Here is a 27,889-nt window from a genome sequence, read left to right on the forward strand (position 1 = left end):
CAGCATGTCATAACGCTTAGTAACAGGCAGTGGATGGGGCCGCCTTGCTTCTAGGCCTTGCATTATAGGCCTCAAACACTAGTTTCACGGTCCTCACGTCCTAGGTATTTTTATTAACCTATTTACTGGGTGAGAAAACAAGGCAGGAGGGCTGCATGACAGTTCAGGTACACAGTGGAGACAGGAGGGCCAAGGTCTCTAACTTGTTGGAGACCCTGGGCTGAGCCTAGCCACTGACCTAAGTGACTAGGAAACTCAGGCAGGGCTGAGTACCCACTGTAGCCAGGTGGTGACTGCCCATGAGGAAACAGTCTCCCTGAGGTCAGACATAAGACACTGTCATTTTGAGTGGAAGCGTAGAGGGATGGCCTGTGCAGCAAGGCCTGGATGAGGCCCATGTGTCTGTCTCTGCTCAGTACATGTCTGGAAGTTTCTTGCTGTTCATTTCAAGGTCATTTGTCTTAGTGACCAGGGCTTTGTCTCCAATTCTCCTGACCCAGCATCACTTCTTTTTTTTTTTTTTCTTTTTTGAGACAGGGTCTCCCTGTAGCCCCAGCTGGCCTGGAACTTGCTATGTAGACCAGGCTGGCCTTGATCTCAGAGATCCTCCTGCCTCTGCCTCCCAAGTAGTGGGATTAAAGGTATGTGCCACCATGCCTGGCCATTTAAAAAATATATTTTATTAATTTTATTTTCTATGTATGAGTATATTGCCTGCATATGATAAGTACACCTGTGTCATGCAGTGCCTACGGAGGTAAGAAGAGTGTGTTGGATCCCCTGGAACTGGGGTTATGGACAGTTGTTAGCCACCTTTGAGTGTGAGTCATTTGTAAGAGCAACTAGTGCCCTTAACTGCTGAGCCATCTCTCCAGCCCTCTTAAATTAATTTTTTTATGTTTAATTACTTACTTTATGTGTGGAGGGCCCAAGACAACTTGTGGGAGTCCTTCTCTCCTACCATGTGGGTCCCTGGGATCAAATTCAGATCATCAGGCCTGGCAGCAAGACCTTCACTTGCTGAACCATCTTGCCTGCCCAGTGTATTTGAATTTTTGACTCAGCTGCATTTCCCACTTTGACCCAAACTCACACTCCTTAAGAACTCCAGTATTTATTGGTACCTCTTAGATGCCCTGGTGTGGCTGACCTTGAAGTGACATGATACAGTCTGTGTCCTAGTATTCAGGAGCAGCACAGGCCCGTCCTGTCCCCACCCTGTCACCTACTTCACTGCCCCCCGCAACCCCCAGCAAATCTAGGATAGAGGTCTTATCAGTCCCATTGTACAGATGAGCAAATGGAGCCACAGGCCAAGCACTTTTCTCTTAAGTCCACAGAACTGGGAAATCTCTATCAGCATCTGAATCCAAATCCCTACCCCAGAATTCCTGCCAAGGCCACATCCTTCTTCCTCGGAGGTCCTGGCTGGGGCTAGGCTTGAGTACGTAAAGACTCAAATGCCTATCCCAGACCACCTGGGCTAGAGCAGAAAATGTGTGACCCTGAGAGTATCTGGGGCAGGTGGGAGGACTTGGGCTGCAGGCCTGTGAGGAGCGTTGCTGGAATCTGGGTTTAGAGTCCTGGGAGAGCAGCTGGCCTCTCCTCTGGGAAAACCCAGGTCATGTGGGATGGGTTGTTGTTGGCAAATGCCCTAGTTCACCATATACCTGCCTGCAGATCTGCAGTAAACAAGACCAGTCCCCAGAGCCCTCAATCTCACACCTCTAGTCTGCCAGCAAAGATGGGTGAGCATCATTCTGGCATGCTGGTCAGGACCCTCTATGCCACCTCTACCTGACAACATCTCAATCTCTCTGCCATTAAGGCCTGCTCCAGTGCTCTCTCTACCTTAATGTATGTGTACATGACAGACTATCTGCTTCCTCCTTCCTAGAAGGATTGGGTTTGGGAAACTGAAAAAGTGGAAGCCAAATCCTGCCCTGTACTCTTAAGCTGTGTGATCCTGAACCAGCCCTGACTCTAAGCCCATTTTCCTGCCTATTAAAATACTGTGGTGCTTGAGCACAAGGTACCTAGCTTCATGAACTGGTGCCTGTGGGTGTTGGCTTCTCCTCCTGATGTGAAGGATGATAGGTCTCCATATGCCAGGGGTCTCTACACTGTATGGCATGACATTTCCTCCACCCTGACCTCTGTGTGTGTTGGCAGCTGGACAAGATTGAAGGCGTATTTGAGCGGCCAAGTGATGAGGTCATTCGGGAGCTCTCCCGGGCTCTGCGGCAGGCGCTGGGAGTGTCACTTTTTGGAATCGACATTATCATCAACAACCAGACGGGGCAGCATGCTGTCATTGATGTCAATGCTTTCCCAGGTGAGCAGCAGGTGACTCTGTGCTGGCGGTCCCCTAGCTTTGCAGCCAGCTATCTGTAGTTTGGTATCTTCAGGGGATAGAAGATGGAAGTCAGCTTGACTGGAGATGTGAGAGCCCCTCCTCCCTGTGGGGTCCTGGGAAAGTCCTACACCCTGTGTAGGCTTCTAGGTGTAGAGCAGTGGAACCCCAAGTGTCCAGCTGTGGGGAAGCACCAGGCCCAGATACCTGCAGCACAACATCCTCTCACTTCTGTCTTCCAATCCTGCTGTCAACATTAGCCCTGATCAGCCACCAAATCGGTCCATCCCATGGGTCCTTCCAGAATCTAGGAATTGAAAGGACTCAACCCTTTAGGGTTTATAGGTGGGAAAACTGAGGCCCCTCCAGTGGGAGAGTTTTTCTAGGGTCATACAGCATGTGGTAACAGGGCCAGATCCTCGTGGGCAGGTGCTGCTTCTGCCATCCTGAGCTGCAGGGTTGGGAGCCAAGCCTAAGCCCTACCACAGCATTCCCTACCAGCGTCTCCTGCCATGGCATCCAGTCACAGCATCCCCACACTACATCCCCTGCCTGCCCCCTGCTGGGGCCCTGGGAAGCCGTTGGCTTGGAGCCTGACTCTGCTGGGCATGTCTCAGTCTCCACTCAACCAGGGGCCCTGTGGGGGATACTAACAACAGAGCTCTACCCTGGGCTGTTGGGCTGGCAGGGACAGCATGGGGTAATGTCCAGAGCCAGCACTCACAGGCTGCTTGCGTCCCCTGGAGACTCTAAGGCCAGTGGTCTGTGCTTTATCTCTGCAGTTTAGAGATGAAGACCTGCCAGGCCTGATGGCTCATGTCTGTAATCCCAGCACTCAGGAGACTGAGGCAGGAAGATTGCCATGAGTTTGAGGCCAACTAGGGCTGCATAGCAAGATCTTGTCTCAGAAAAAAAAAAATCAAATGAAAAAGAAGCTTTGAGTCTTCATGGCCCCAGCACAGGTCCTCACACTTCCCCAGACCCCAGGTGTCTCTGCCTCAGGCTGGCCCCCTGGCTCCCAGGCTCACATCACCCCCTCAGTGCTGACCACTGTACCTGCTGTCCTTTGTTTTCTTAATGTGGAGGAAGAGCAAGCTTCCTAGCTGCTGCAGGGTGTGAATGGCCTCCCCAGTCCAGGCCGCACATCAGACCCCAGGTACCATCTCCTTCATCACTCATAGAGTACATGAGACTCCACACAGCATCACAATTCATAGCAGGGAACCAGAGCCCCAAGCCCACCATCTCCATCTGTTAGCATTTGCCAGGTGCTACCGGTCCCAGCCAGTCCAGACACCAGATGCAGAGTGAGCATGACTGTGGGTCCTGCTCTTGGAGCTCCCACCACAGTAGGGAGGAGGCAGAAGGTGGAGGGGTGGGGTAGCTGGGAGCTGCTCTGTCGGGCATTGCCGCTAGAAGGAGCCCAGCAAGAAGGGAAGGGAGCTGACACTGAAGGTGAACTGGCCAGGGCATAGAATGGGGAGGACAGGATGGGGGTGGAGGGGCTGTCTCAGGCTTCAAAGCAGGCTCAGGGGAGACTTTGGATCTCCCTCTGGGCAAGATGGGGGTAAGCCTATGTCTCACTCGCCTGACACAAGTTTCTCAGCCCCTGAGTGTGCATGGAGGGGGCTTTGGGGTCAGCCTGAGTAGAATGTGAAGTGAGGGACTTGCTGTGGGTCAGGAGCACCATAAAGATGAAGTGGGATGTGGACAGCTGTGATCGAAGAGCACGACCCGTTAATGGGCTGAGGGCTGGTGGCCGAGGGCCACTAATGATAAAGTTCTAGGAAGAGGGAGACTACGCTCTGCACTGGTCACAGGTGGCCCTGCCCAGCACTAACAGCCAGATGTGCTGTGAAGGAAGGAGGGCCACCTATGTGTTCAGGGAGACTGTCTATGTGAGCCAGTATGGACATGGAGTCTTCTGCCAGGGGAGCCAAGAGACAGGTTGCCCAGGTGGGACTGGACATGGAGGTGGGTCTGTGGCTGCTGGAGTAATAAAGCTGAGCCCAGTAGAAGCAGGTGAGGAGTTTTATGTTGAGGGATGACCCAGGGGACTGTGTTGGCCCCAGGGCCTCAGACAGAGGAGCTGCTATCTGGGAGATGTCTTGATGTGCCAGCCTTTGTGTAAAGCCTTCATGGGACCCAGCAGAGGCTACCTTGGAGCCTTGGGGTAGGTGACAGCCCTGTCAGAAGGGCTAGTTTCTGAGATTCAGTTTCTGAGGCCAGGAAGCAGGAGCAGCGTGTGCTGCCAGCTCTGCCTTGTGCTGCTGGCTGAGGATGCTGTGGCTTGGGAAGGATTCTGTATCTCGGCCTGCCTGTGAGAGGTGATGCTGAGAGCTGAGGGACTTATCCAAGGTTACAGTCCCCACAGGACTGCGGCCTGTTAGCCCGGAGCTTTCACTCTACACCTGAGGTGTTTTGCTTCTTGGAACACCAGTTCCAGCCTTGGCCCATGTTTTCAGTCTGTAATGTTTAGGCCACCTCACATTGGCCTCCACATTCGCTTCTGAGCATTTCTCCTGCTGTGAACAGATGGGTTTACGTGGTGTTGGACACAGAGCTAGCACCCCACACTGCTAGTTTTCATCTGCTAGGCTGCCGTGCCTAGCCTACCCCAACCTGTTTATCGTAGGCCTGTTTATCGTAGAGGTACGTCTGCCATACTCTGGGAAGTACCCTTTCACTCTCTGCCCTGGTTGACCTGGGCCTCTGGGCCTCATCTGGAAGCCAAAGCAGAGTGGTTGCTGAGGAGCAGCTTCTTGGGTTCCTTGGCAACCTGACTGGATCCTGGTGCTCCTCTCCTACCTGCATCATACCCAGGCTAACATCTCCCTGTCCAGGGATAGCAGGGTACCAGTTTCTGCAGTGGGACCTCTCAGCACCAGGTAGTGTTAAAGACAAGGACAAGACCAGAGGTTCTGCTACTTAGGAGCTTTGAGATCCAGGGCCTCACAGAGCCTCCATGTCCTGTAAGGTGGGACTGTGGGGACGCAGTGTACCAGGGAACATGAAGCTCACAGCCCAGTGGCCAGTGCTTCCAGCACTCACTATGAACACCAGCACAGGTGTCAACCACCATCTCCATAGTGGTTGGTGTCTCCATGTGTATAGTAGGGACAGAGTTACGAAGATGATGTCTCGATGTTTGCCGTGATGTACTATATACCAGCTGCATTGGCTATTGTTGGCCCGACTGTGAGTGCCCTTGCTTCCCCATCAGCCTCAGGCCTCTCCTCAAAACTCCAGGATGTATTGCTAAATACACAAGGTGGCCCAGTGACTTGGCCCCCACACAGTGCCACCTCAGCGTATACCAGTGGTATGCATGTCACTGGAGCACTTGCCAGGGTTTCATTAACCTCTTGGCAACTTGGTTGCAGTATGGGATGGTGATGGTCATAGCTGCTGTGGTATGGGCAGTGCTGGAGCCCCCAAAGCTGGCAGGCTTCCTACCCTGTTTGTTCTGATAGCAGGGTTCCTGTTCTCTTCCTGGCACATTAGTCCAGGCAGGTGGGGAGGAGGTGCTGAGCCTGGATGCGTCTCTTTGGAAGCAGTTTGTTGAGTAAACAAATCCTCATGCCCCTGAGGACTCTGCTGGCATTTGCATCTGAGGTGTGAGGCTGTTCTCCCCAGCAGCTGGTCACCAGCACTTTATATGCCAGAGATGTCGGCCTTGGCCTGGTTGGCAGTACCAGCCAGCCTGTGTGCAGGTGCTGATCCTCAGAGCACAGATGGCCACCCTGAAAGTGGAGGTGAGAAGGAATAGATGCAATTTGGGCCTTGGCTCTTGGTCCAAACCCCCACCTAGGTTCCAGCCGTTTTGTAATACAGAAGCCCACACTGTGAGAGCTGGTCCGGTCAGAAAGCTGAGGCTCAGGATGGATGTGGTCAGAAAGCAGGTATCAGATCAGACTTGATTTTGGCACTGCTGCCTCTGACTGTACATCCTGCCATGTTCTGTAGTTATGTTCATCAGCTTTCTGTTACTGTAATAAAATTCTTGAGATGATCAACTTAAAGAGGAAAAGTTCCTTGAGTTTTGAAGGTTTCAATCCATGATCATTAAGCCCCATTAATTTGGGCTGTGGCCACACAGACGTCATAGGAAGCCCTGGCAGAGGAAGTCATTTCACCTGACGGGAGAAAAAGGACAGGCTGGGTATGACCAGATCTCCCACTAGCTCTGCCTTGTAAAATTTCTCTAACTCCCAGTAGCTCTGTGAGCTGAGGACAAGCATTTAATACATGGGCCTTTGGGGAGGAGATACCCAACTCCTACAGCCGTGGTGATTACATGAGGTGCTGGGGCAGTACCCAACAAGGACAGGTTGTATCTTCATCAGAAGCTCTGTACCTTCTCACACCCTGAGGACAAAGGTTAAGGGCCAGCCCCATGGACCTTGTGCACCTGGCTCGGTGACTTTTACCAGCCCTCCTTGTCTGCAGAGCCCGAGTTTCCTGTGTATTTACAGGATACTGAAAGTACCTCCCCAAGCCCTACAAGCCCACGATTTCTGCTGCGTCCTCCTCTCCTGTATCCCCTGGCTAATGCCCAGTACCTCCTGTCTCTCCATCTCCAGGTTACGAGGGTGTGAGTGAATTCTTCACTGATCTCCTGAACCACATTGCCACAGTCCTGCAAGGCCAGAGCACAGATGCAGCTGCCACGGGGGACGTAGCCCCGTTGAGGCACAGCAGGCTCCTGGTGGAACAGGCGGGTGGCCTGGCTGGCGAGCGGACGTGCGGCGCCAACCCCAGCTGCTGTAGCAGCTTGAGGGGCCAGGATGCACCCTGGAAGGCCGAGGCCGATGCAGGCAATGTGAGCACCGTGGGCACCAGCGGCTCTGCCAAGCTGCCACACCAGAGACTTGGCTGTACCACGGGTGTGTCACCCAGCTTCCAGCAGCACTGCGTGGCCTCCCTGGCCACCAAGGCCTCCTCACAGTAGCCACAGAGCCAGGGACCCAGAGGGACGGAGCACACCTGAGGGCCCACAGCTCCAAATGGGGACACTACTAAGAATTCCCGATGGTCTGATGCTTCTTTGTTTTAATTTTTAACCTGATTTTCTGATGTCGTGATCAGAATGAGGGGGGAGACGGAGCAGAACACCAAGTGGTCCAGCCTCGAGGATCCCGCCTAATTCCTGTACAGATCTCCTCACTCAGTTTACACACGCTTGTGTTCTCAACACTAGGTCTGAATGTGAGGTGGGGTGTGTGCATGTGTGTTGTGTGGTTGCCGTGCAAGTGTGTTTGCACGTCCATGTCTGTCTGTCTGTGTGGCTGCTGTGGACCAGGAGGCTTCTGGGGACCCTGGACAGAGGCCCTCGGTGACCAGGCTGGTGGGGCTAGCCAGACAAGAGAACGAACGGTTCCCTGCTTCCTCCCTTCTCCACACCTGCCCACTTTGGACCTCACCCTCCCTCCTTTTCCCAGATGCAGTCTCCTCCAAGGCTAACTCTCACCTCTGTGCAGCCCACCGTTCCTCCCTGAAGCCAGGGAAGCAGTAGTCCCCTTGGAGAGCTTTGCACCAGGAGTGTGGGTTGTAGGAAGGAAAAGAAGGCTTTCTGCAGGTGTAGCCAAAGCACTGGGCTGCTGGTCTTCACTGCCTCTGTGGAGTCCATCAGACCACTCTGTCCTCTGCCCTGTCCCCTGGTAGCACTGTTGTTTGCTGGGACCTAGGAGGGAGGCCGCCTGGCTGGAAGTCCTGGGCTGAGATTCTGCCAGTGCCCAGGATTTTTGCTGAGACTTAGAGCAAATCATTCCATGAGTCTCTCCTCATCTCCTGGGTGGCTGCTGAGGCCAGAGAACCAAAGGGCTAACCTAGTGCTCCAACCTGCAAAGATGCCTGCTTCTCTGTGGCATTACCTGGATGAGGACAGTGTGGGAACCTCCACTGGACATTGTGGCCATCTGGGTTCCTCCTCAGGTGGGGGTGGAAGCCGCCCATATGGTCATTCTTGTTCACACATCCCCTGATGCAGGAAAGCCCAGCACAGCTCTGTGGTATTCATCACAAGTCCCTTGTACCTAGTGCTAGGCAAGCCCCCAGGGGAGTTGTGCTACCACACAACTGGCAGACCACCTGCTGGCCCCAAAGCTGCAGGAAAGAGACACCTGAGGACAATCCTCCACCCCAAGGATGTGGAGCTCGGGTTGAGCATCTCAGGACTCCAGAGAGCAGTCTTGTGTCTTAAGATATCAGCTCACTTTGCAAAGAGAACTAGGCCTTTGGGTTGTCCTTAGGTTCAATAAGATGGAGGACACTAGAGGGAACACCCAGCAGCCCTGGGGGATGAGGGGCTCTGTGGGATTGACCTTTGGGTAAGGAGAGACTGGCTGGCTTCCTTGGAAACAGAGCCCCAGAACTACCGTTTACAGTACCTGATTGTTGAACCTGATGTCTGTATGTCAAGTTCCCAGGCCTGACCCTGAGCCCAGGGGGCAGGAGGCGTGGCCGGCTCTTGCACTGCTTTGTCTCCAGAATAAACTACTGAAATCAAACTGAATCCTAGCATCTGTCTGCTCTGCGCACAGGCAGAGTGGGTGGTGTCCTCCAGCTGCATCACATTCTCTAGAGCTTACTTTCCAGAGTCATGCATGGTGACAACCAGACCTGGGTATCAAGTAACTGCCTTTTCCACAGGCCTCCATGCGGGTATCGAGGGGGACAGTTACACTTTCCAGCTAAGTGGAAACAGGGTTGCCTCATAAGGGCCTGGGAGATGGAGGAGAGGAGCTGTCTGTCTAGGCAGATGGACACTGCCCAGCAAACAATAATGAGGCGCTGGCCACTCAGTAGTCAGGGTAAGAGAAACCCTGCCTCTAAACGTTGCCTGACTTCCGTTAATCGCAGTACACAGGCCATAACGGTTGATTGACCTGAGGTCTCTGGCTCTGGCTAGACCTGTCAGGGAATGGAGCCACTAAGGAAAGAGTGCTGTGGCTGCCTCCTCTCCTTAGGGTGTGCTTAGCTCTGCTGCCCTCACCCCATGGAGTCTGACTGTCACCTTGGAAAGGCCCTGCCAGCTCAGAGAAGTCAAGGCTCAGGCCTAGCTTGTTTCCAAGTTGGTTGACCTATGACCCTTGGGGCCCTGCAGCTTCCAGCCTGCTGGTGTTCATGGGCAGGGTTGCTGAGGGGTTCAGGAGCAAGAGGCAAGGCCACATTTCGGTGAGACCTTTGGCAGTTTTTGAAGGCCACCTGCATGGGATCAGAGGCCTGGGGTTGAGGTCTTGCAGATACTTGGTGAGAGAGCAGTGTGACTTCACAAATGTGACACTGCAGAGCACTAGCCGCTGGTGTGTCTTCACCAAGGGAGATGAGTGGAGTCTGTCCTGGGGCCAGGTCATTGTTGGTGTCACAGAAGTGTCTGGATTTGCCCCACACTGTGAGTAAGCCTACCTGTGGAGTCAGACCCACTGAAGCCTCGGATTATATGATAGGGCACTCCACGCATGTGCCTGCCTGTCTTTAGTCTCATCGATGAGAGAAAACCAGCCTGAGTGGGCAACAGGTCAAAAGACCCCAGTAGGGGGCTTGAGAGATAGCTCAGTGGTTAAGAGTACTTGCTATGCAGTTATGACCAGAGTTCGGAGCCCAGCACCCACGTAACTAGCCAGGCACCCAGCATACTTGTGCAATCCTAGCTCGGGGGGGCCGAGGGTGAATACAGGAGGATCGTTGGGGCTTGCTGTCTTCCCGTGTATCCCTCTTTTGTCCTCTACAAACCAGTCGTGGTTCCAGAGCCCTTGAGCTGGCCTAAACAGGTAGACAGGTAAACAGGTACAGTGGTCCTCCATGGGTCTAGAGCCTTGGTTTGGGATGGGTCTGACATGCCTGCTGCTGCCACACAGCTTAGATGATGGGTCCTCCCTGGTGGTAAGGGCATGTGCCTTGACCCTTTCCCTCTGCACAGCCATTACTCTGGAAATGACTGTTCCCCAACAGGACTGTCGGCAACATGATCCCTGCTAATGGGTCTTTTTCTTCTGGTGGTGACCAGAAGAACCTCCCAGACCTGAGGGTCCTTTTCAGATATGGTTACATTTTCTCTTGATTCCCAGGTCCTTTGGGACATGGCAGCTTGGAGGGGCCCCTTGCAGGGCATATGGGGTGACACTTCCCTGAGGCTCCCTTAGAGGCAGCTCAGCCAGGACTCATACAGAAAGTGATACATAGTATCCCAGGAGGGATACATAGTGTCCATGCCTGAGCTCCCTGATTGCTGTCAGAGAAGGGCTTACCAGCTGCACTGCAGGCATTGAGGCTGGCCGGGTCCTGGCTCCATGGCCTCCCCTTACACTGTTCATGAGCAGCTCTTTCAGAGTCCCAGGCTGCTTGGCACTTACTTAACTTGTGTGTGTTGGTACAAGGAATGTACTTGACCCTGTGCTGTCTACAAAGCCATACTCTTATCCATCAGCTCCTGCCTGGGCTGCATCTTTGCTCCTTGTGACATGATAGTGCAGGTGGCTTGTCTTTGGGATGGGGTCTTTTGGGGACAAGGTATGCCTGTGTTTTGTTTATTACCTGGTCTTGGTGATGGATATTTTTAGTTTCTGGTGGCTTAGTAAAGTGTGTGTTATTGCATAACTGTCAGGAGGAGTATAAACCTGTAGGGCAAACACATCTTAGCAAGTTCTTGGCTGCCTCAGGTATAGGCGGCAGCGGCGGTGGAAAGCCCAGCCTCATCAGAAAGATCTAGGCTTCTGAGACATCCCCCTTACCCCAGACAATTCATACCACCATAATCAGGATTTTTTTGGTCTGTGCTGTCACACACTGCCAGTCATTGCCGCAATCCAGTAAAGACAAGTATTATCCCTATTTTACATATGGAGAAAGTGAGGCTCTCTCAAGGGCCAAGAAAGCCAGCAGAGCCCTCCAGTTAGCGCATGGATGGTCTAGGGACTCCCTCTAAGCCAGTCATGAGGTGGGGCCTGGACCCTTGGGACCTGGCTCTTGAATCACCTGTTAGCAGTGACCTGGGCCTCTCACCTGTGCTGTCCATGCCTTTGCTTCCCCTAGCAAGAGAGCCCCTGCCAAGACTGAGATCAGCCCTTACATGCTCATCAGCACCTCCTGCAATTCCCTCACCAGCTTGTTTTCAGTTGAGGTGCACAGGCCAAAGACATGGAGATGTGAAGAGACCATCCGAAGCCAGTTAGTTCAGAAATGCCACACATAAACCCAGCCTCCTCTGAGTGCGAATCTGTCCTGGCAGGCTGCTTGAGCTGTTGAAGGGTTCAACTGTCCCCTGTGGGGCAGTGGGCTTCCAAAGCCAGGGTTCATACTGGTTGTTTCTACATGCACAGGCCTTCTAAGCCACACACAAATGTTTGATGCATGGCTGACTGATTGGCCCTGATAGTAGTCAGCACCCGTGGGCCCAGTGCTACAGTCTGTCCTGTCCTGATTGCATAATCCTACAAAACCCTCTTGCTTAAATGTTTGAATGTCAGCCCTGCCTGTGCCTTTGATGCCATTTCATCTTTTCTAAAACTGGGCCTAAGACCTGTTGTTTTCTAATAAATTGTCACTGCCCAAGAGCTCAGACATTCCACAGGCCTGTGATCTTGGGGAACAGTATGGATTTGTGCCAGGCAGGGCAGAAACCTGTCAGAAAGTCTGGCACTGGCCTGATGCCTATGGCCCACAGAAGGTATTATCCTGGGGCTTCCAACCTCTACCCAGAGCCAAGATGACTAGGGGACCATCTATTGGGACATAGCAGAAGCTGTGCCCAGCCCAGCCTCACCTCTACATGGCCCAGCTCAGGTGTGACTGGGAGGTAGGAGAAGAGGAGGGCGGTGAAAACCTGTGTGTGTGAAAGCCCATGTGTATGGTATTCATCCCACACCCCATTCAGGGAAGTTCAGAGATACAAAGTCACGCCTGCCCCCGAGTGGACTGACTCTACCTTGTCCCTCGGCCCAAATCCTCCCACCCAACTCAGTGGAGAGAGAAAGAAAGAATCAAACAAAAATGGAAAGAGCCCAGAGCAGGTTTATTCTTCCTTAAATTTCATCTGGAATATATTACAGTCAGGAGTTCTCAGCTTTTACCCAAAGGCCAGAAGCTATCGCAGTTGTGCCCCATAGATGAGAGGGTAGAAGGGAAACTTCTAGAAAGCTGCCTGTGTTCAGAGAAGGAATCTGTGTTGACTGACAGTCAGGGCTCCCCCTTCAGAAGTGTCCAGGGCAGAGGCTGAGAGAAGAGGGAGTGAGGGGCATTAGGGCAACCTGGGCTCCCGTGGTTGGAGGCTGACTCTATTGGAGCAGCATTCAGGCCATGGGGCCAGGACCACAGGGGGCCTGCCTGGAAGCCCTGACCGGGCCCCACCAGCCAGTGCCTCAGCCCCGCCGCAATGCCTGCAGCTGGTGAGCCACGTTCTCCAGCTCTGCCTCGATGGCTGACAGGCTCTCCAGCTCCTGGTCCTAGGAGGGAACAGACTGGGTTACTTGGGCCTGGCCTGTGCCAGCAGTGTTGAGGGCACAGTCTGCCAGACTGGCTTTGCTATTGGTTAGTTGTGTGTGTTAGACAAGTGGCTTTGCTTCTCTCTGCCTTAGGGGCTTCATCCATATCACAGGGACAGAGATGTTACCCAGCTGACAAAGTCCCCAAACTGCCCCTAGTGGACTCTTATTCAGCCCCACTTCCTCCTATGGGGCTCTGGACCAGTGGGAACCTGTTCCTTCAAGGTACACAGTTCCTTTAAGGTCCTTTCTCAGCCTGAACTCCAGTGCAGGTTCCCAGAGCGTGTGTGTCCAGCTCAGGTTCATCTGTCTCCTGTAGCCTCTGTACCTGTGGGGGCTAATTCTGAGAGCTGCTTCCCATGTACCCAGGGCTGGACCCTGACCCTTGGTCCTGACAATAGAGGATCCCATGCACTGGTCAAGGTGGTCAGGGAAGTAGGAGACTGCTCTGAGCCTGGAAGTTTTGCTGGAAGTTTCCAGGCTGTTGGTAGCTGGGATGCTCACAAGAACACCCCAAGGTGTCCTGTTCCTGGAGTTTCTGTTGCAGTGAGGCTGTTGAGGGTGCCCCAGCCCCGTAGCCACACTTACTGCCTAGTCCACAGGATACTGACAATGGTTGCCTTGGAAACAGGGATCCTAGACCCCTCAATCTTGGAGCAGCCCCTGGGGCTTAGTTCTATGATGCTGAAGTTTCTAAGAAAACCCCCCACTCCACCCTGTCCATAACACCTAGGGCTCCCTCTTCTCTACCTGACGCTGCAGGCTCCCTCTGCCCATGAGAAAGAAGCTGGCAGGTGCTGGGGGTGGCAAGGGGATTATTGAGGCTTATTCTGGGGCCATAGCTAGGGGTAGGGAGCACAGAACTGTTCCTATCATCTATCCCCCAACCTCAAGGAGAAATGCCCTCTCCCAGAACCCACTGCTAAGAGAAGCCAACAGGACCTGGCTCCAGGTCCAGAGGGAGGGACAGGGCTCAAAAAAGATGCCACCTCTTCTGGTGAGCAGAGAAGAGCCTTAGGGTCAGGACTAGAGATAGACCAGGTCCCCCCAGAGAACCCCAATTCCCTCCTGAGCACTGGCTTAGCCAGGTGCTACTAGGCCCTCCTCCAGCTCAGGTGGTGTCCTGCCTGCCAGGAAGCATAGTTCTCACCTACTATGGGGCCATATCTCTGTGTCCCTGTACGCTCTTGCAACTGCCCAAGTGGCCTTGGATGGGCCAGGGCTTTGAAGGTTATTTGTGTTCTGATCATGATGAGGTGAATTGGAAAGACCCTTTACTCCCATTTCAGGGATGGGAGGAACCAATGAAGCTCAGACAGGAGCAATGACCTACCCAAGGTCACACAGCAGAAGAAACCAGGTGGAACCCCAGTCTGTTAGCATGACACCTTGCCCATCTGCTTACCTGGGTTCAGCTGGCCCCACCCCCTGCTTTGCCATCATTGGCTGGATGTGAGTCTGAACCCAGGAGGAGATGCAGTTAGGCTACCTGAGGGACAACATGACCACCAACTGTACTGTCTTCTTAGGTCATCACTGGTCCCTTAGCATCCCCTTCCCTTTACCCCGAGAGGCCCCAGGTGTCCTAAGAGGTCAGTCCTGCCAGGCTGTCCATCCAAAGTACCCCACCTGGCCCCCAGCACATCATGTCCTACTCACATACCTGAGAGGCAAAGTCCCTACTGTTCCTCAAGCAGGTCTGAGGCCTCCCACCCCAGCTGCTCCTAGTGTCCACCTGGTCCAGCAGCCTTGCTGAGTGCCTGCTGTGACCCAGTGCTCTGCCTACCTTGAGAACCCACGTGAGCACTTCTCTAGGCCCTGGCTAAGGAAACCATGTCCCTCAGTGGGGCAGGAGCTGCTGGGTACAGCTGCCCTTGTCTATACCAACCTCTGCTCTGCGGTTGGCGCTGCCCTCCTCCTCCTTCTTCTCCTCGGGGTCACCACGAACCTGCATGGGCAGGTCGGCCTCCACGCTGTCCTCCCGAGAGGATGGTCTCCAGCCCCGACGCAGCTGCGGCCCTGGGTCCCTGAAGCCGTAGGCCTGGGCCCGGAAGGAGAGCTTCATGGAATGGTCAGGGTCATCCTCCCCTTTCAGCCGCTTCTCTGCCGTCAGCTCCTTGGCAAGCTGGTCCATCCTGCTCCATCTCTTGATGTCCTCCCAATCCTTGGACAGTCGCTCCTCCTGCTGCTGCTGCTCCAGCTCCTGGCCCTTCCCTTTTGTGAAGAGACCCCGGGGGACCCCTGCCATTGCCTCCTCTTCCTTCTGCCAAGAGTGTTCCTGCTCTCCTTTCTCCTGAGGGGGCCGAGCTTTGGCAGCCGAAGTCTTTCCAACTCCATCCATAGCCCGAGACTCTGACCGACCTGGAGCCCGTGGTGAGCAAAGCAGGAAGTGACGAAGGGCTGCCATTTCCCCTGCCCTGGCCCCTGCTACTCCCAGGGACCTCTGCACAGACCTCTAGGGCTAGGCCAGCCTCTCCATAACAGCCCACTCAGAGCAGAGCCATCTTCTTAATACCATGCTTTGCAAGACTCTCCCAAAACCCAAAGCAGTGGCTTTTTACCCTCTAGTCCTCTGACCCAGAAGCACTGACCCAGTTTGGGTGACCCACATCCTTTGTGAGGATCCAGGTCTCCTGAACCCTCACTGAAGCTAACCCTATCCACCTGTCATGACCAGCTCCTACCTGTCATGCTGTCTTCTCCATTCTCCCAAGTGCCTCTCCACAAATCCTTCTTGCCTCCCAGGTTGGGAGAGGGGTGCTATGTAGAACTATGGGTGATGTATGGCTTAGGAGTCAGATAATCACACCTTTTACTACCAATTAGCTGTGTGACCTTAGGCACATATATAACCTCTCTGAGCTTCAAATGCCCTCCTGGACAGTGGGAATGATACCACTGTTCAGGATTGTTATGGAGGAAGGATGAGGCATCCTCCTGTCCCTCTCCCAGACAAATCAGTTGAGGTCCCTGTCACCATACATACGTTCATCTTTCTCAATCTCCTTGTTGCCGAGGTGGGGGCGAGAGCTGGATGCCACAGTGGGGACTTCTTCAGGCCCTGCCTTTGCCCCAGTCTCCTCATCTTCCTCTTCCTTTTCTTTCTCCTGCTCAGCTTTCCTGGCCTGCTGCTGGGTATTCAGATCCTCCTCACTGTCCCCCGTGGCCTGTGGGTCCTGGTGCTCCTGATTGGGGAAGATGGCTGGTGGCTGAGTGTCAGTGGCTTCGTCCTCCCCAGGGGCATGGCTATCTCCCATCATGGAGGACCCCTGTCCAGGCTCTGGAAAGGCCTGGGGTCCCTCAGTGGTTTCCTTAGAGTCTTCCTGCTGTGACTCTTCAGAGTCCTCTCTCTTCTCCACAGCATCCTTGGAGGGTGCCTCTGCTGCTGCCTCTGAGGGAACAACAGGACAGAGTCAAGCTGAGGATCAGGCTGCCTTCAGGGACTCCCAAGACCAAGTTCAAGTCTTTGTCCTCAGATGTCTTGGCTCCCAGGCAGCCCAGCCCAAGAGAAGGACTGAGGTCTCTAGTCCATATGTGGGCTTCATCTGAGTCAGCACAGCAGGACTGGGGTTCTTTAATTCTACTTCTCAAAACAGGATATAATTTAAAAAGCACAAGTGGAAATGAACAGACTTGAAAATGACCCCAGAAAATACAGCCCTGAACTAAAATTAAGATAGCACTGGACCACTGTGCAGTTTGGGGGAAATTGCTTAACCTTTCTATGTTTGAGGCACATCCCTACCTCCAGTGTTCATTAAAAAGTATTTTCTTGGGGCTGGAGCGATGGCTCAGCGGGTAAGAGCACTGGCTGTTCAGTTCCCAGCACCCACATGGCAGCTAACAACCTTCTGTAACTTCAGGTCCAGGGGAATCTGATGCCTTCTTCGGATCTCCTCAGGCACTGCCCGATACAGGTACACTTACACACAAGTAGGCAATACATTCATAACACATAAAATAAAAATAATAAAAATAAAATATAAAAAAGCTTTTCTTGAAGAAAGCCTTTTATCAGTACAAATTCTCTCATTTGTGGAATGACCGCTGCTAAACGAAGCACTCCCAGGCACAAACTAGTGTCTGAGTGTCATCGGGGCTCCAGGCAACAGGTGATCCTGTACTTTGTCCACAGAAACTCAAACTGATGCTCAGAAAGGCAGGGTGCCTGTCATGACTCAGGCTGGCTCAGAAAGTTCACCTTGCTCCTATGTCTCCAAATGCCAAGTTCAGGATCTCTACATTAAGGCCTCCAGATGCATGTACATGTACACACACAGGCAGAGAGAGAGGAGAGAGAGAGCGCGCGCGCGAGAGAGAGAGAGGCTATACTCTCCCCTTCCACAGCCCACAGCAGGCACCACAGTGATCCAGACACCTGTTCTCATTCCGTATGGGAGCTGTATGTGGGAATCTATGAAGCACAAGAAGTCAGTATGGTGACAATATGACCAACGTGTGGGTTCCTGGCACACCTGTGTGCATCCCCACTTAGCCCAGAGGATGACCACAGGCCAACCCCTGGGAACTGGCCTTTCTGTCCACCTCTCACATAAAGAGCGCAGTGTTGTGGGTGCAGTTTGTGGCTGTTCCTGGGTGGGAAGCTGGGTAACATTGCTCAAGGATGACCTCTTTCAACACTGAATGCTCTTTGACCCAGCCAGATGTGGTGGTACATGCCTTTAATCCCAGCACCTGGGAGGCAGAGGCAGGCAAATCTCTATGAGATTGAAGCCAACCTGGTCTACATTGTGAATACCAGGCCAGCGGGAGCTACAGGGAGACCCTGTCTCAAAAACCAAAAAGAAGAAAAAAGAAAAAGAACAATGACCCAGGATCACCTGGTTGTTTTGAGCCTGTTGAACTGCTTCAACAGTTATTCTAATGTGCCACCAAGTCTCAGGAGGGCAGGTGCTGGGGACAGGGGTTATGTGGCAGGGGTCATGGGGTGGTCCCAGAGTTGCTGTTGCCTGTAGAACAGCAGGCTGGTGTGGGGGTGAGTTGAGGGCTTTGGATAAGACACAACCAGATTCAAATCCCATTATACGGCTCACCCTGGGCAAGGGGCTGAGTCTCCTAGGCCTCAGTTTCCCACATGTAAAAAAAAATGGTAGCCATTTTCCAGAGCTTATGGGAGGTCTGCCACCCTGAGGAAGCTGTGACCCCTGGGGAGCACTGTTCTCCTGTGGCCCCATCCCCTTCTAGCTGGCTACACTGACCTCCTGGCTTGGCCTCTGGGCTCTGGTTCAGAAGCACCTCTGAGAGCTCTTCCTCAAAGCTGCTATGTTGTTGCTGCTTCGGCTGCTGCTGCTTTGGCTGCTGCTGGGCCCGCTCCTTGGCACCTGGTGGGAGGGGAAGAGGGAAGGTCTCAGGGGGCCAAACCCTGGCATATCTGTCCTTGGCACTGAAGGCCCCACCTGGCCATTGTGAACAGTACATGTTTCAGACCTGCCTAGTGAAATGCTGAGGGCACAGGCTGTCTGCTGGGGCCCAACAGATGGCCACACCACCTCTCTGTATCAGTTTCTCCCCTGGGAAAGGAGAGAAAGTCCTTCTTGTGCCTCACAGAGAAATAAGGGACCAAATGAAGCAGAGGGTTCCCAGGGCAGCAGGCGCAGTGAAGAGCCCTCAGGACCCAGCTGCAGCTTGGAGACCCTGCAGCAGTAGACCATGGCAGCTGCTGGTCCTCTCAAGAATGCTCTTGATTCAGGAAAACCCTACTGCTCTGGGACCCCAAGTCTGGCTCCAAGCCTGCATGTCCCAGAGCTCCTTAGCTTGCATCGCCCCTGTTGTTGCCCCCTCCTGAGTATCCCCCACTTATGCCTGCTTCAGGACCACATCCTGGCCTGGTAGCCAGGTCAGCTCTTTAGCTAGTGGGGGTTGATGTGCATTAGGGAATATGCCCACTCCAGCTACAGACAGATGTGGGCTCTAGGCCTCTCCTGGCCATGTCCCAGCTCTGTAATCTTGGGCAATGTGGGTTCCCCAAGGTCCGGTCCAGGCATTCATCTATAAGCAGACTCATGGAAAGCGCTAAGACAGAGGTCCCTGTGCGAGGGTGCTGAGAGGAAACCCAAGGGGGATTGGAGGGATGGTGATGATGGCTAACCCAGCATCTCCTGCATGCAGGCATGCATTCTGAGGCTGGCAATGTCACTCAGTTGGTGAAGTGCTTGCCTAATATGCACAAAGTCCTGGGCTCCATTTCCAGTACCACATAAAGCAGAGTGTGGTACCCAAGCCTCTGGCAATCCCAGAACTCTAAATATGGGGGCAGGAGGATCAGAAGTTTAAGGTCAGAAAACAAATTTCAAGCCAGCCTGGGCTGTGTGAGACTGTCTCAAATAAGTAAGACCATGAAAAATAGGTGTTTGTCACCCAAGCAGACCAGTGAGTGAAAGTGAGTTATCTTAGGAAAGGGGCCACTAGGGTTATTTCTGCTTGCTTCTTCCTCAAAACTCTGTTCATTTTCCCACACAGCCTGCTCTGCCCCAAAGATCTCAGGGTGAGAGCCTTCCTGAAGCCAGAGTGGCCTTCATGCCCCTACCATAGCCAAGACATGGCCTAAAGGTGGTTTGGGTTTTGGTTGGAGGAAGGTGCCAGATTCATACACAAGGTGCTGTGGTCCTGCCCCACAAGTATGGCCATTCTCCTCGGGAGGTGGCCAGAGGCAGAAGCAAGGATGGAGCCCTTAGAGATGTCCCAGGTCTCCAGGGTGTTTCCCTCAATCCAGGAAGGAACAGGGGGCTGTCGGTGGTGTGACAGGACCCTAACTCTCCGCCCTGGCACTCTGTCTTGTTTGCTTAGATACCCTCAATGCTGTGAGCTCATGACCTCACACTCACTCCTATCCAAAGAATGTCCATGGATTTTGTTAATCTCTTGGAAAAAAGTCACCCCTTAGTGTGAGGATCACTGTAAGTCTAAACCTGTGTTTGGGGGCAGCAAAACCCTGCTTCCCCCATTACCCACAGTCACAGGAAAGGGTCCCTCTCTTCCTGTGACTGGTTCACTAATGGGTTTACTGAGAGAGGAGTTCTCTTGGCTTCCCTGGATGGCTGCCCTCCAGAGGCCATGGGATGTCAGCAAACTACAACTGCTCTTGGTACAGTCTGCTCATCATGTGACCTTGAGGAAGTCACTCAGCCTCTCTGAGTTTTGATCTCTTAAGCAGTATCAACAACAGAACCAGGTGACATGGAGAAACCCCATCTTTCTGCTCTGGAACTGAGCATCTGAGAGGCCCTCCTTCAGCACCCCCTCCCCCGCCCCACCACACACACACACACACACACACACACACACACACACACACACACACATACACAGGCTCTCTCACATTCTCTTACTGCCATTCTTCCAGAATTGTGTGCAGTATTGGAATACCTTGGAGAGCAAGGTCCTGAAGCTCCTTCAGCAAATTCTGGTGTCGCAGGATGGAAAGGATCCGCTCATCTGCAGGGAGGGAGCACAGTTATGGGAGATTTCCAGGGGACAGCCTCAAGAGACATTATTGTTGATATTTCCAGCTGAGTCCAGGCATTTATTCTGGAAATTCGGCACCAAGGGGGCAGCAGTAAACCTCAGTCTGCACGTAACACTTTGGAAATTCCTCATTCCAAGACGTCAATCATTTTCCTATTGCACTGGAAAAGTCAGCCACTGACCCCATGCCCAGGCTTCAGCAAGGAGCAGCAGGCCTCTCAGGCTCAAGTGCAGGTCTGGAAACACTGCCCACCTCCACACCTTTGCCCATACTGTCTGCACCTCCTGTCATTCTTCCTTCATTTTCTACCCGTCCATCACCAGTGCTGCTATGTGTTGGCCAAACTAGATTGTCAGCTTGGAAAGATGTGACCCACTCACCATCCCCTTATTCATTACAGACCACAGTGTGCTACTGGGTCCTAAAGGGGTTCCTGGCATTGGGAATACAGCACACAAAACCCTAGTCCACAGGGCATCCATTCTGTGGCTTGCTTCTCCAGCCCTGCTTCATTCTGCCCAGAACTGTAGTTAACTGTCATGTCCCTCTGTGAGTCTACAAGCCCTAGGGGCACAGGAACTGTGAACATTTCATCACCTGTGTTCCCAAGACCTCAGCATGGTCTAGGGCACTAGAGCAATGACTGCCGGATGAGATGGTTAATCCTACCAAGAGCCACCCATTCATCTCCTGATCCCACAGCCTCTCCCCCCAGCCTCCAGTTCCTACCTCCTTGGAGGGTCTCCAGACACTCCAGGCTGACGGGCATGGGGCTGGGCTTGGACAATGAGTCAGAAATGACCTCCACCACACACTTCATCACCTGGAAGACAGCAGGATGGGCTAGACTGCTATAAGTGTGGAGCTCAGCTCCCAAGGTGCCAGGGCAACTTTCTCAGGACATAAGGACATTTATGTCGCCTTTAAGAGGCCATAGGGCCCAGCTCTGCTTTCTTAGCCAGACAGTAGCCATGGAGACAGACACACTCTCTCATATCCCTTATGAGGACCACCACTGAGAGATGGGTAGAGGTAGATGCCTGGAATCTTCTTGCCCTTAGAGTGGTTCTCTAAGGATGGAGCTTCCATTGGGAACTGAGAGGATGTCTTGCAAAAGGCTAGGGTCCGCTGAATAAAGGGTCAGCTCCTCTAATACAGCCTCAAGGCTGCCCAGAGGAGAACACAGACCTATGTGGGTTCAACCTTGTCTGGAAACAGGGCCATCTCCCATTGTGCAGCCACACATAAGCAGTGACAGTCCCCCAGTGTAGCTCTGCATTGTCCCATGGGAAGAGTCCCCTGGCTGGATGTGAGCACCTACTAACTACATCTGACTGCTCATTCTAGACCAACAAAACATAGCTCTGAGTGTCTAATCCAGTCCAGTGAGGCACAACAGACAACTAGGTACCTGAAGGATGATCTTTGAAGATGGTGCTCACTGTCACATGGTATGCTAGCTGTGTGAGCAAGCGACTTAGCCTCTCTGGACCTTAGCCACTCATATGGGAGTGAGACTGCTTTCGCAATAGCCCTCCTAAAGTGTGGAGGTACAGACAGGAAAACACTGTGAAGTGGGAAGTGTCACATACCTGGGGGGGGTACTCACAACTTCAGACCTGCTTCAATAGCCTGCAGCTGGGTGGAAGAGCGGGAGGTGGCAGACATGTGCCAGGCAACACTGGCAAGGAATGAGGGGGTGGGAGGCTGTGTCTATGGGAAACCAAGACAATCATACATTTTCCCAGGATGGCAAGCTGGCAAAGGCTCTCAGGTGTGTAGTTATAACTTCAGAGGGAACATTCAGGTCTTACCTAGCTGCTGGTGCCTCTCACCCCTGCTGGCATTCTATGGTTGTGGGAGTGGAACTGGAAAGTAGCCCCCAGAAGCCTGTACCCTGCATCTCCCCAACACCAGACTTTGCACAGGGAATGTCAGACAACCATCAGATTCTGAGGGCAGACTCTGGGAGACAGGAATTCAGTAGGGGTCTCAAAATGCTGGGGAGACTCTGGGAAAGACTCCAGGAAAATCAGTGCCCATTAACTGAGGCCCTACTATATGTCTGGCCCTTCACCCATGAATCCTACTCCTCACATCTCTCCTCCATGGAAAGACAGGAAAGAGGATGCATAGAAAGGATGAAGAATTTTTCCAAGGTTGTCAGCTAGAATGAGTGGTACAGTTAAAACAAGTGATACACAGGGAATACAACTGACTAACAGCTTGAACTCTCTTTGATGCCTTTGGAAAAAATAGCCTTTGGAACACAGGGAACAGAATTGTTCTGATGTTCAGTGGAGATATGTGTAAGGTCCAGAATCTTCCTGGAAGGACAATCCTGGTTCATATATGATCATGTCTTGTTTGGCTTTCTAATTAATGACAGAACGATCACTGATGTTCCCTAAGGCCCTTTCTTGGGTGACCTCCATCAGTTCTAACTGGGGAGAAACCTGAGTGAAGGAACCATGGGCAAGACTGTTATTGTGGCCCTTTGGGACAGCCAGAGCCCAGGGCCTATGGTGTGGGGGTGCAGAAAAGGAAAGACCAGCATCAAGGAGGTCTGTGGATGCCTGGGACAGGAGAAAACATGCCTCTGGACCATGGTGGCCCTACTGCACCAAGAGTTCTGAGAACAGTCAGCCTGGCCCTAAGACCCAGCAGGCAAGACACGGGCCCCTTGGGCAGTCCCCCCAGCTGGACAGCAGGGGAAGCAAGGGATCTTGGATGTCTTCTTGTGCAAGCTGTTCCCAGGCTCAGCTGCTGCAGTGCTGGCTTTTGGCTTTATGCCAGACTGACTCCTGCAGCTGCCCAAGAACTGGCCATGAGGTTTCCATAGGGCATCCCCCCTCCCAGGGCACCCCAACACCCCATCTTACCTTGGTGTCCCCTTTTGTCATGGGGCTGTTCACAGGGAGGGCAGAGACTGGAGAGACAGACAGACAGACAGACAGACAGACAGACAGATAGACAGACTGGGGTTATTCCAAAGAAGCCCAGTCCTTCCTGGTGGGGTTCCTAGGACCCGCTCACCCCCAGTGCTCCCCTTCAAAATGATTCCCACCCAAATGTGTGCCCAGTGCTGATGCTGCTTCCCCTCCCCATGCTTCCCCAGGGGGGTGGTCACCAGAGGCTGCACTCAGGGACCTCAACCCTTCCCTGCAGGAGGAGCGGGTGTGCAGAGCTGAAATCAAGTGCAATGCAAAGAAGGCCAGCACAGGACTGGGGTGGGGACAGAGGCAGGCAAGGAGAGAGATTCCAGGGGTGGCGGGAAAGAGCTGGGGTTGGGGAAGAGGCGATCTCCTGAGGTAGAAGTCAAGGGCAGCCGGCAGAGAGCAAGGATGGATAGGGGGGTGGAAGCCAGCGGCAGTTCTCCACCTCCCCTAATGACCTTGGCCTGTTAGGGCGCAGCAGGGGTTGGCTCATGCAGCTGAGGAATAGAGTCCCGGCACCGGAGGGAGATGCGGGGGACCCTGCCCCGCCAGGTTAGGGGTCAGGCCCCGAATGTCCAGCCAGGTGCGGGCAGAAGCCGGAGCCACAGTGGGCTGAGGCGGCTGTCCGTGGTGCTGAAACCTTGGCCGCCGCAGGGGCGGCGTGCAGGGACCCGGGACAGGAGCGAGGACCCCCGGCCGCGCCCCGCGCCGCTCACCTTGCCCGGCGCACAGCAAAAGCGCCAGGACCGCGGCGGAGTGCATGGTGAGCCGGGCGGGCGCCGAAAAGCTGGACGCGCTGCGGCAGGGGGATGGCGGGCTGGGGACGCAGCTGCTCTGCGGGTGTCCACCAGGATCTCTGCGCAGGCGGGAGGAATTGGTAGCTGCAAGAGCAGCAGCAGCGCCGCTGGGCCCCGCTTATATACACCCCGACCCCGGAAATGACGTCACCGGGCCGCCCCTGCTCCCCTTTCCCTGCCCCAGGAGTCCGGTCCCACCTCCTGCTTCACCTCGGGCTGCCTCCAGTCTCTATCCTGCTCATAGCTGGTGACTGGGAAGGGTACGCGGCTCCCAGGAAATGGCACAGCTGAACTTCCACCTATTTGCTGTGTGTCTCTGAACCTGGCGTTCCTCCTCTGTTCACTGAAGACCCTGCAAGTGCACGGTTCCAGGCTGCTGAGTTACCCTTTTCTCTTGATGTCCGAGGCTGGAGGCATGCACAATGTTGGTTCCGGGCTCCCTGGAATATCTGGATGGTCCTAAAGAGGCCCCCAGACCCGGACCTGAATAAGGCCTCTCTCTCTAGAAATCAGTTTTGTGCCTCACATTCTGTCACTGTGTGTGTTTATTATTTAATGAGGGCCAGCGGCCACTGCTTTCACAGTGCTGGGTCCCCTATACTGGCAGTCAGTGATGTGGATTGAAGGTTCAGCCCACGAGTGGGTGGGTCCTGGGCTCGCAGATCTCAGGGGCAGAAAGGCAGTGATGGGTGCCAGTTTTCAGCATTAAGACAACACAAGTCCTGTGACATCTACTTTCAGCACTGGTGCAACACCCCAGGGACACCTCTACCTCCAGCAGCCTAGCTTGCTTCTTGAATGTTCTCAGAACTTGGAAGTTTTGCATCCAAGCCTACTTCCTCATTGATCTCCATGTGTACCCTCCTGTCCTGGGGGAAACGGTGTGCTACTTGACCCCAGTGTCATGGTGAATTGGCTTGTTTCTAGGTGACAGTTTGGCACCGAACTAGCATCCTTCAGGGCCCCTCCTTCCTTCCTGTCCCCATCTACTGCTGTTGTTTCCTGCTTCCTGCCCACACCTCTGCCCGCTCTGCCTCTCACTAAGAAATTGCACTGCAGGTTTATTCATTCAATAACCACAGGTTAAGCATCTACACCGGCTTAGAATACCTTAGAACAGCACTTAACTGCACAAGATGCTGAAGATACATACAGCAGTGACCAGAACAGGATCCCAGTCCTCGTGGATTTCCCCTCTAGGGGGGTGAAGTGAAGCAAATGTGCAGGGTCAGATAAAAAACAGGGAAGGGGACTGTGTGCTAGGGAGAGGCAGGAGGGTAGAACTGAGGAAGCCTTGCTGGGGAGGTGGTATTCAAAGTAGTAATAGAGCTAGTTAACATATGTTCGGAGGAAGGTATCTCTCTCCAGGAGAGGGGACAGACAGGCAGATGCCCAGAAAGAGGAAGCTGTCTGGCTCATTAAGGAACAACCAGCATGTGGGTCACACAGACTCAGGGACACTTGAGGAAGAGTAGTAGGGCGAATTTCATCTCAAACCTGAGAAGTGTAGAAAATTTCCTGTGCTTGTGTCACCCAGTGACAAGCACCAGTGATTTGAAGCCATTTATTCTGCAGTCTGCATTGAGGCATCTCCAATGTTTGATGTTAGTTCCTAGCAAGACTCCAGCTGAATGTTGGGAGCATAAATGTCTCAGGTCCTAGGACACGAGGTAGATGCATGCAGGCTCCCAACACACTTCCCTCTGAATGTCACTTCTTAAATATCTACCTATGCTGTGGGCATTATCACCACCTGCTCTTTGGTAGTGTTCAGTTCATAGATGTCACACAAGTTCAATGTGTGGATTGAAGGTTCAGCCCATGAGTGGGTGGGTCCTGATCTCACAGTTCACAGATGGGTGTGCTGGCTGTTTTGGTTTTGCTGCTAGAAGGAATGATTTCCTGCCACATTTCTTTTTGTTATTTTTGGTTTTGTTTAGTTTTGTTTATGAGACATGGTCTCTCTCTAGCCCCAGTTTGCCTGGAACTCACTATATAAACCAGGCTGGACTCGATCTTACAAAGATCCACCTGCCTCTGCCTCCTGAGTGCTGGGATTAAAGGCGTGTGCCACCACACCCCACACCCAACGTTTTCTGCTGCATTTCCAATCATTTAATAAATGAATGGGAGATAGATGAAGGAGAGATGTACTAGAAACCAAAGACCCACCCCCAGCTTCAGAGTCTGGGCAGTAACCTGCAGTTGTGGGGAGGGGAAGAGCAGGCTTGTCCAGCAAGAGCCACATGGATGCTTTGTGGAGTCTTACTCGCTACTCAGATCACAGAGCCAAGGGGGAAGTGGGGCACTTGTGTTGCATAGGCATGGCGTTTGGGGCTTTCTGGGTATAGATGGTGGTGGTGCTGACATAGCAGCATGAACGTATGGAATGCCACCGAGCTGTTCACCTAAAAATGGTTAAAATGGTAAACTGTGATGTGTGTATTTTAACACAGTAAAAACAATCTATTTTTGTAGGGAGGGTGACTAGCCTGGAGGGTTAAGACCAGGGGACAAGGCACAGCTCTGGGGATTGACTGTTCCTTGATGATAGTTTAGAGAAGTGCCTTAGGATACCTGTCCCTCCTGAGAAGCATCTTGTCGACATGAGACCATTTCAATCCCAGTGACCAGGATAGAGGCCCAAATAGTGACAATGGGCTGAGGACAGATCCACTGGGTTGGGGAAATGAGGAGGCCTTACTCAGCCAAGCTGCAGGGACAGAGTAAGGGCTAAGTAGAGCCCACAGGTTCCAGGGTCAGCTCAAAGTAAGGGCATTCTGCTGTCAGCTCATGGTGTTGCTTGCTAGACACTTTCCTATACTCTCCCATAAGGAGGCAAATGACAGCGTTACAGTGAGGGAAGAGCTCAGAAGCCACTGTCCAGTATAGATGAGGAGAAAAAGGTCCAGAAAGGTTGCCTAAACTGCTTACTGTCACACAGCTGGTACGTGGGAGGTAGGCTCTGCACTCAGGCTGGAGTCCCAACACAGCATGTGTAGACTTTTGTTGCTTTTAGACAAAGAGCAAATGCTGATATCATACCTTGAAAGAGGAAATTGAGACACAAGTAGATAGATAGTCCCTTGTCCCGAGTCACACAGCACATCTACATCAGACTTGGGTGAGAGTCAAGCCCTCCTGGTGCCCAGCCTTGGGCCTTCCTTCATGGACAAAGCTTTCCCCTTCCAAAGGTTGCAGGTGGTGGTGTTGCAAGATAGTCTGTCCCCACACCTTTCCTAGAGGACTCAGTGACCTGGCAGGGGCTCACTCAAAGCAAGGACTCTTTTTCACTAGCTCTACCAAAACTGTTCGGAAGCCAAGCAAAAGAGGCATTTCCTTATTCAAAAAACATTTATTAAGCATCTGCTGTATTGTATACCTGGCTCCGTCACTGATGCCTGGAATATGCTGGTAAAGATAGGAGGCCAGAACCAGCCTTCCAGGAGCTTGTGCTAGTTGTAAATTGAAGAGACAGACAATGAGCAATGAACCACAGTAACAAAGCACATTACAGAGTAAGTTAGAAGGCTGTGGTGGTAGCTGTAGGAAAAGGTGGTTGAGCAGGGTGAGGTGCTCTGGAATGCCAGGAGGTGGTTATCTGAAGAGGCATCTTGGAGGTGGCAACTTGAGGAAGGAACTGAGGGAGAGAGACGTATAGTACATGGCACACTGGGCAGAACAGACAGGCCATGCAAAGGCCTCCAGAAGGGAGGCCTGGCAGATGTAGGGTAGAGGAAAAAAGTCAGCATGGCTAGAAGGGAATGAGCTAGGCAGGGTTGGGGGGGCAGGAGAGGAGACAGTGTTAGACCAGGGCAATGAGGAACGTCATAGGC

At 53.1% G+C, this 27,889-nt stretch overlaps 2 protein-coding genes across 4 annotated transcripts in view; one reads left to right on the forward strand and one right to left on the reverse strand.

Moving 5' to 3' along the window:
- The window catches only part of Itpk1 (inositol-tetrakisphosphate 1-kinase), a 147,460-nt gene extending 138,598 nt beyond the window's left edge, over nt 1-8,862 (forward strand). For 2 of the 3 annotated variants that reach the window (XM_008821715.2, XM_029557968.1), the window contains 2 exons: nt 2,173-2,335; nt 6,937-8,862. In XM_008821715.2, the coding sequence (XP_008819937.1) occupies nt 2,173-2,335; nt 6,937-7,304 (531 nt within the window). In that variant the 3' untranslated portion in view covers nt 7,305-8,862. The remainder of the gene's footprint in view (nt 1-2,172; nt 2,336-6,936) is intronic. The other variant, XM_008821716.2, reaches the window with a different exon arrangement.
- Nucleotides 8,863-12,344: 3,482 nt separating this feature from the next.
- On the reverse strand, nt 12,345-24,187 carry Chga (chromogranin A). The gene is made up of 8 exons (XM_008821718.2): nt 23,973-24,187; nt 23,203-23,249; nt 21,050-21,143; nt 20,221-20,289; nt 18,054-18,176; nt 15,821-16,225; nt 14,723-15,195; nt 12,345-12,795 (listed from the first exon to the last, which is right to left on the reverse strand). Exons 1-8 carry the CDS (start codon nt 24,016-24,018, stop codon nt 12,712-12,714), a joined length of 1,341 nt encoding a protein of 446 aa, XP_008819940.1. The 5' UTR covers nt 24,019-24,187; the 3' UTR covers nt 12,345-12,711.
- Between the last annotated feature and the right edge of the window lie 3,702 nt (nt 24,188-27,889).

This window comes from Nannospalax galili, unplaced genomic scaffold (genome assembly GCF_000622305.1).
Source record: "Nannospalax galili isolate Female #2095 unplaced genomic scaffold, S.galili_v1.0 scaffold107, whole genome shotgun sequence".
NCBI classification, from domain to species: Eukaryota; Metazoa; Chordata; class Mammalia; order Rodentia; family Spalacidae; genus Nannospalax; species Nannospalax galili.

Bases quoted from the DNA above. Each gene is read 5' to 3' on its own strand.
- Chga (XM_008821718.2), bottom strand. From the start codon at position 24,018: ATGCACTCCGCCGCGGTCCTGGCGCTTTTGCTGTGCGCCGGGCAAG. The intron at 15,196-15,820 runs GTATGTATGGTG...CACGGGCTCCAG, and splicing joins GGAGATTGAGAAAGATGAAC to GTCGGTCAGAGTCTCGGGCT. The intron at 12,796-14,722 runs GTTGGTATAGAC...GTTCCCTCCTAG, and splicing joins GCGCCAACCGCAGAGCAGAG to GACCAGGAGCTGGAGAGCCT.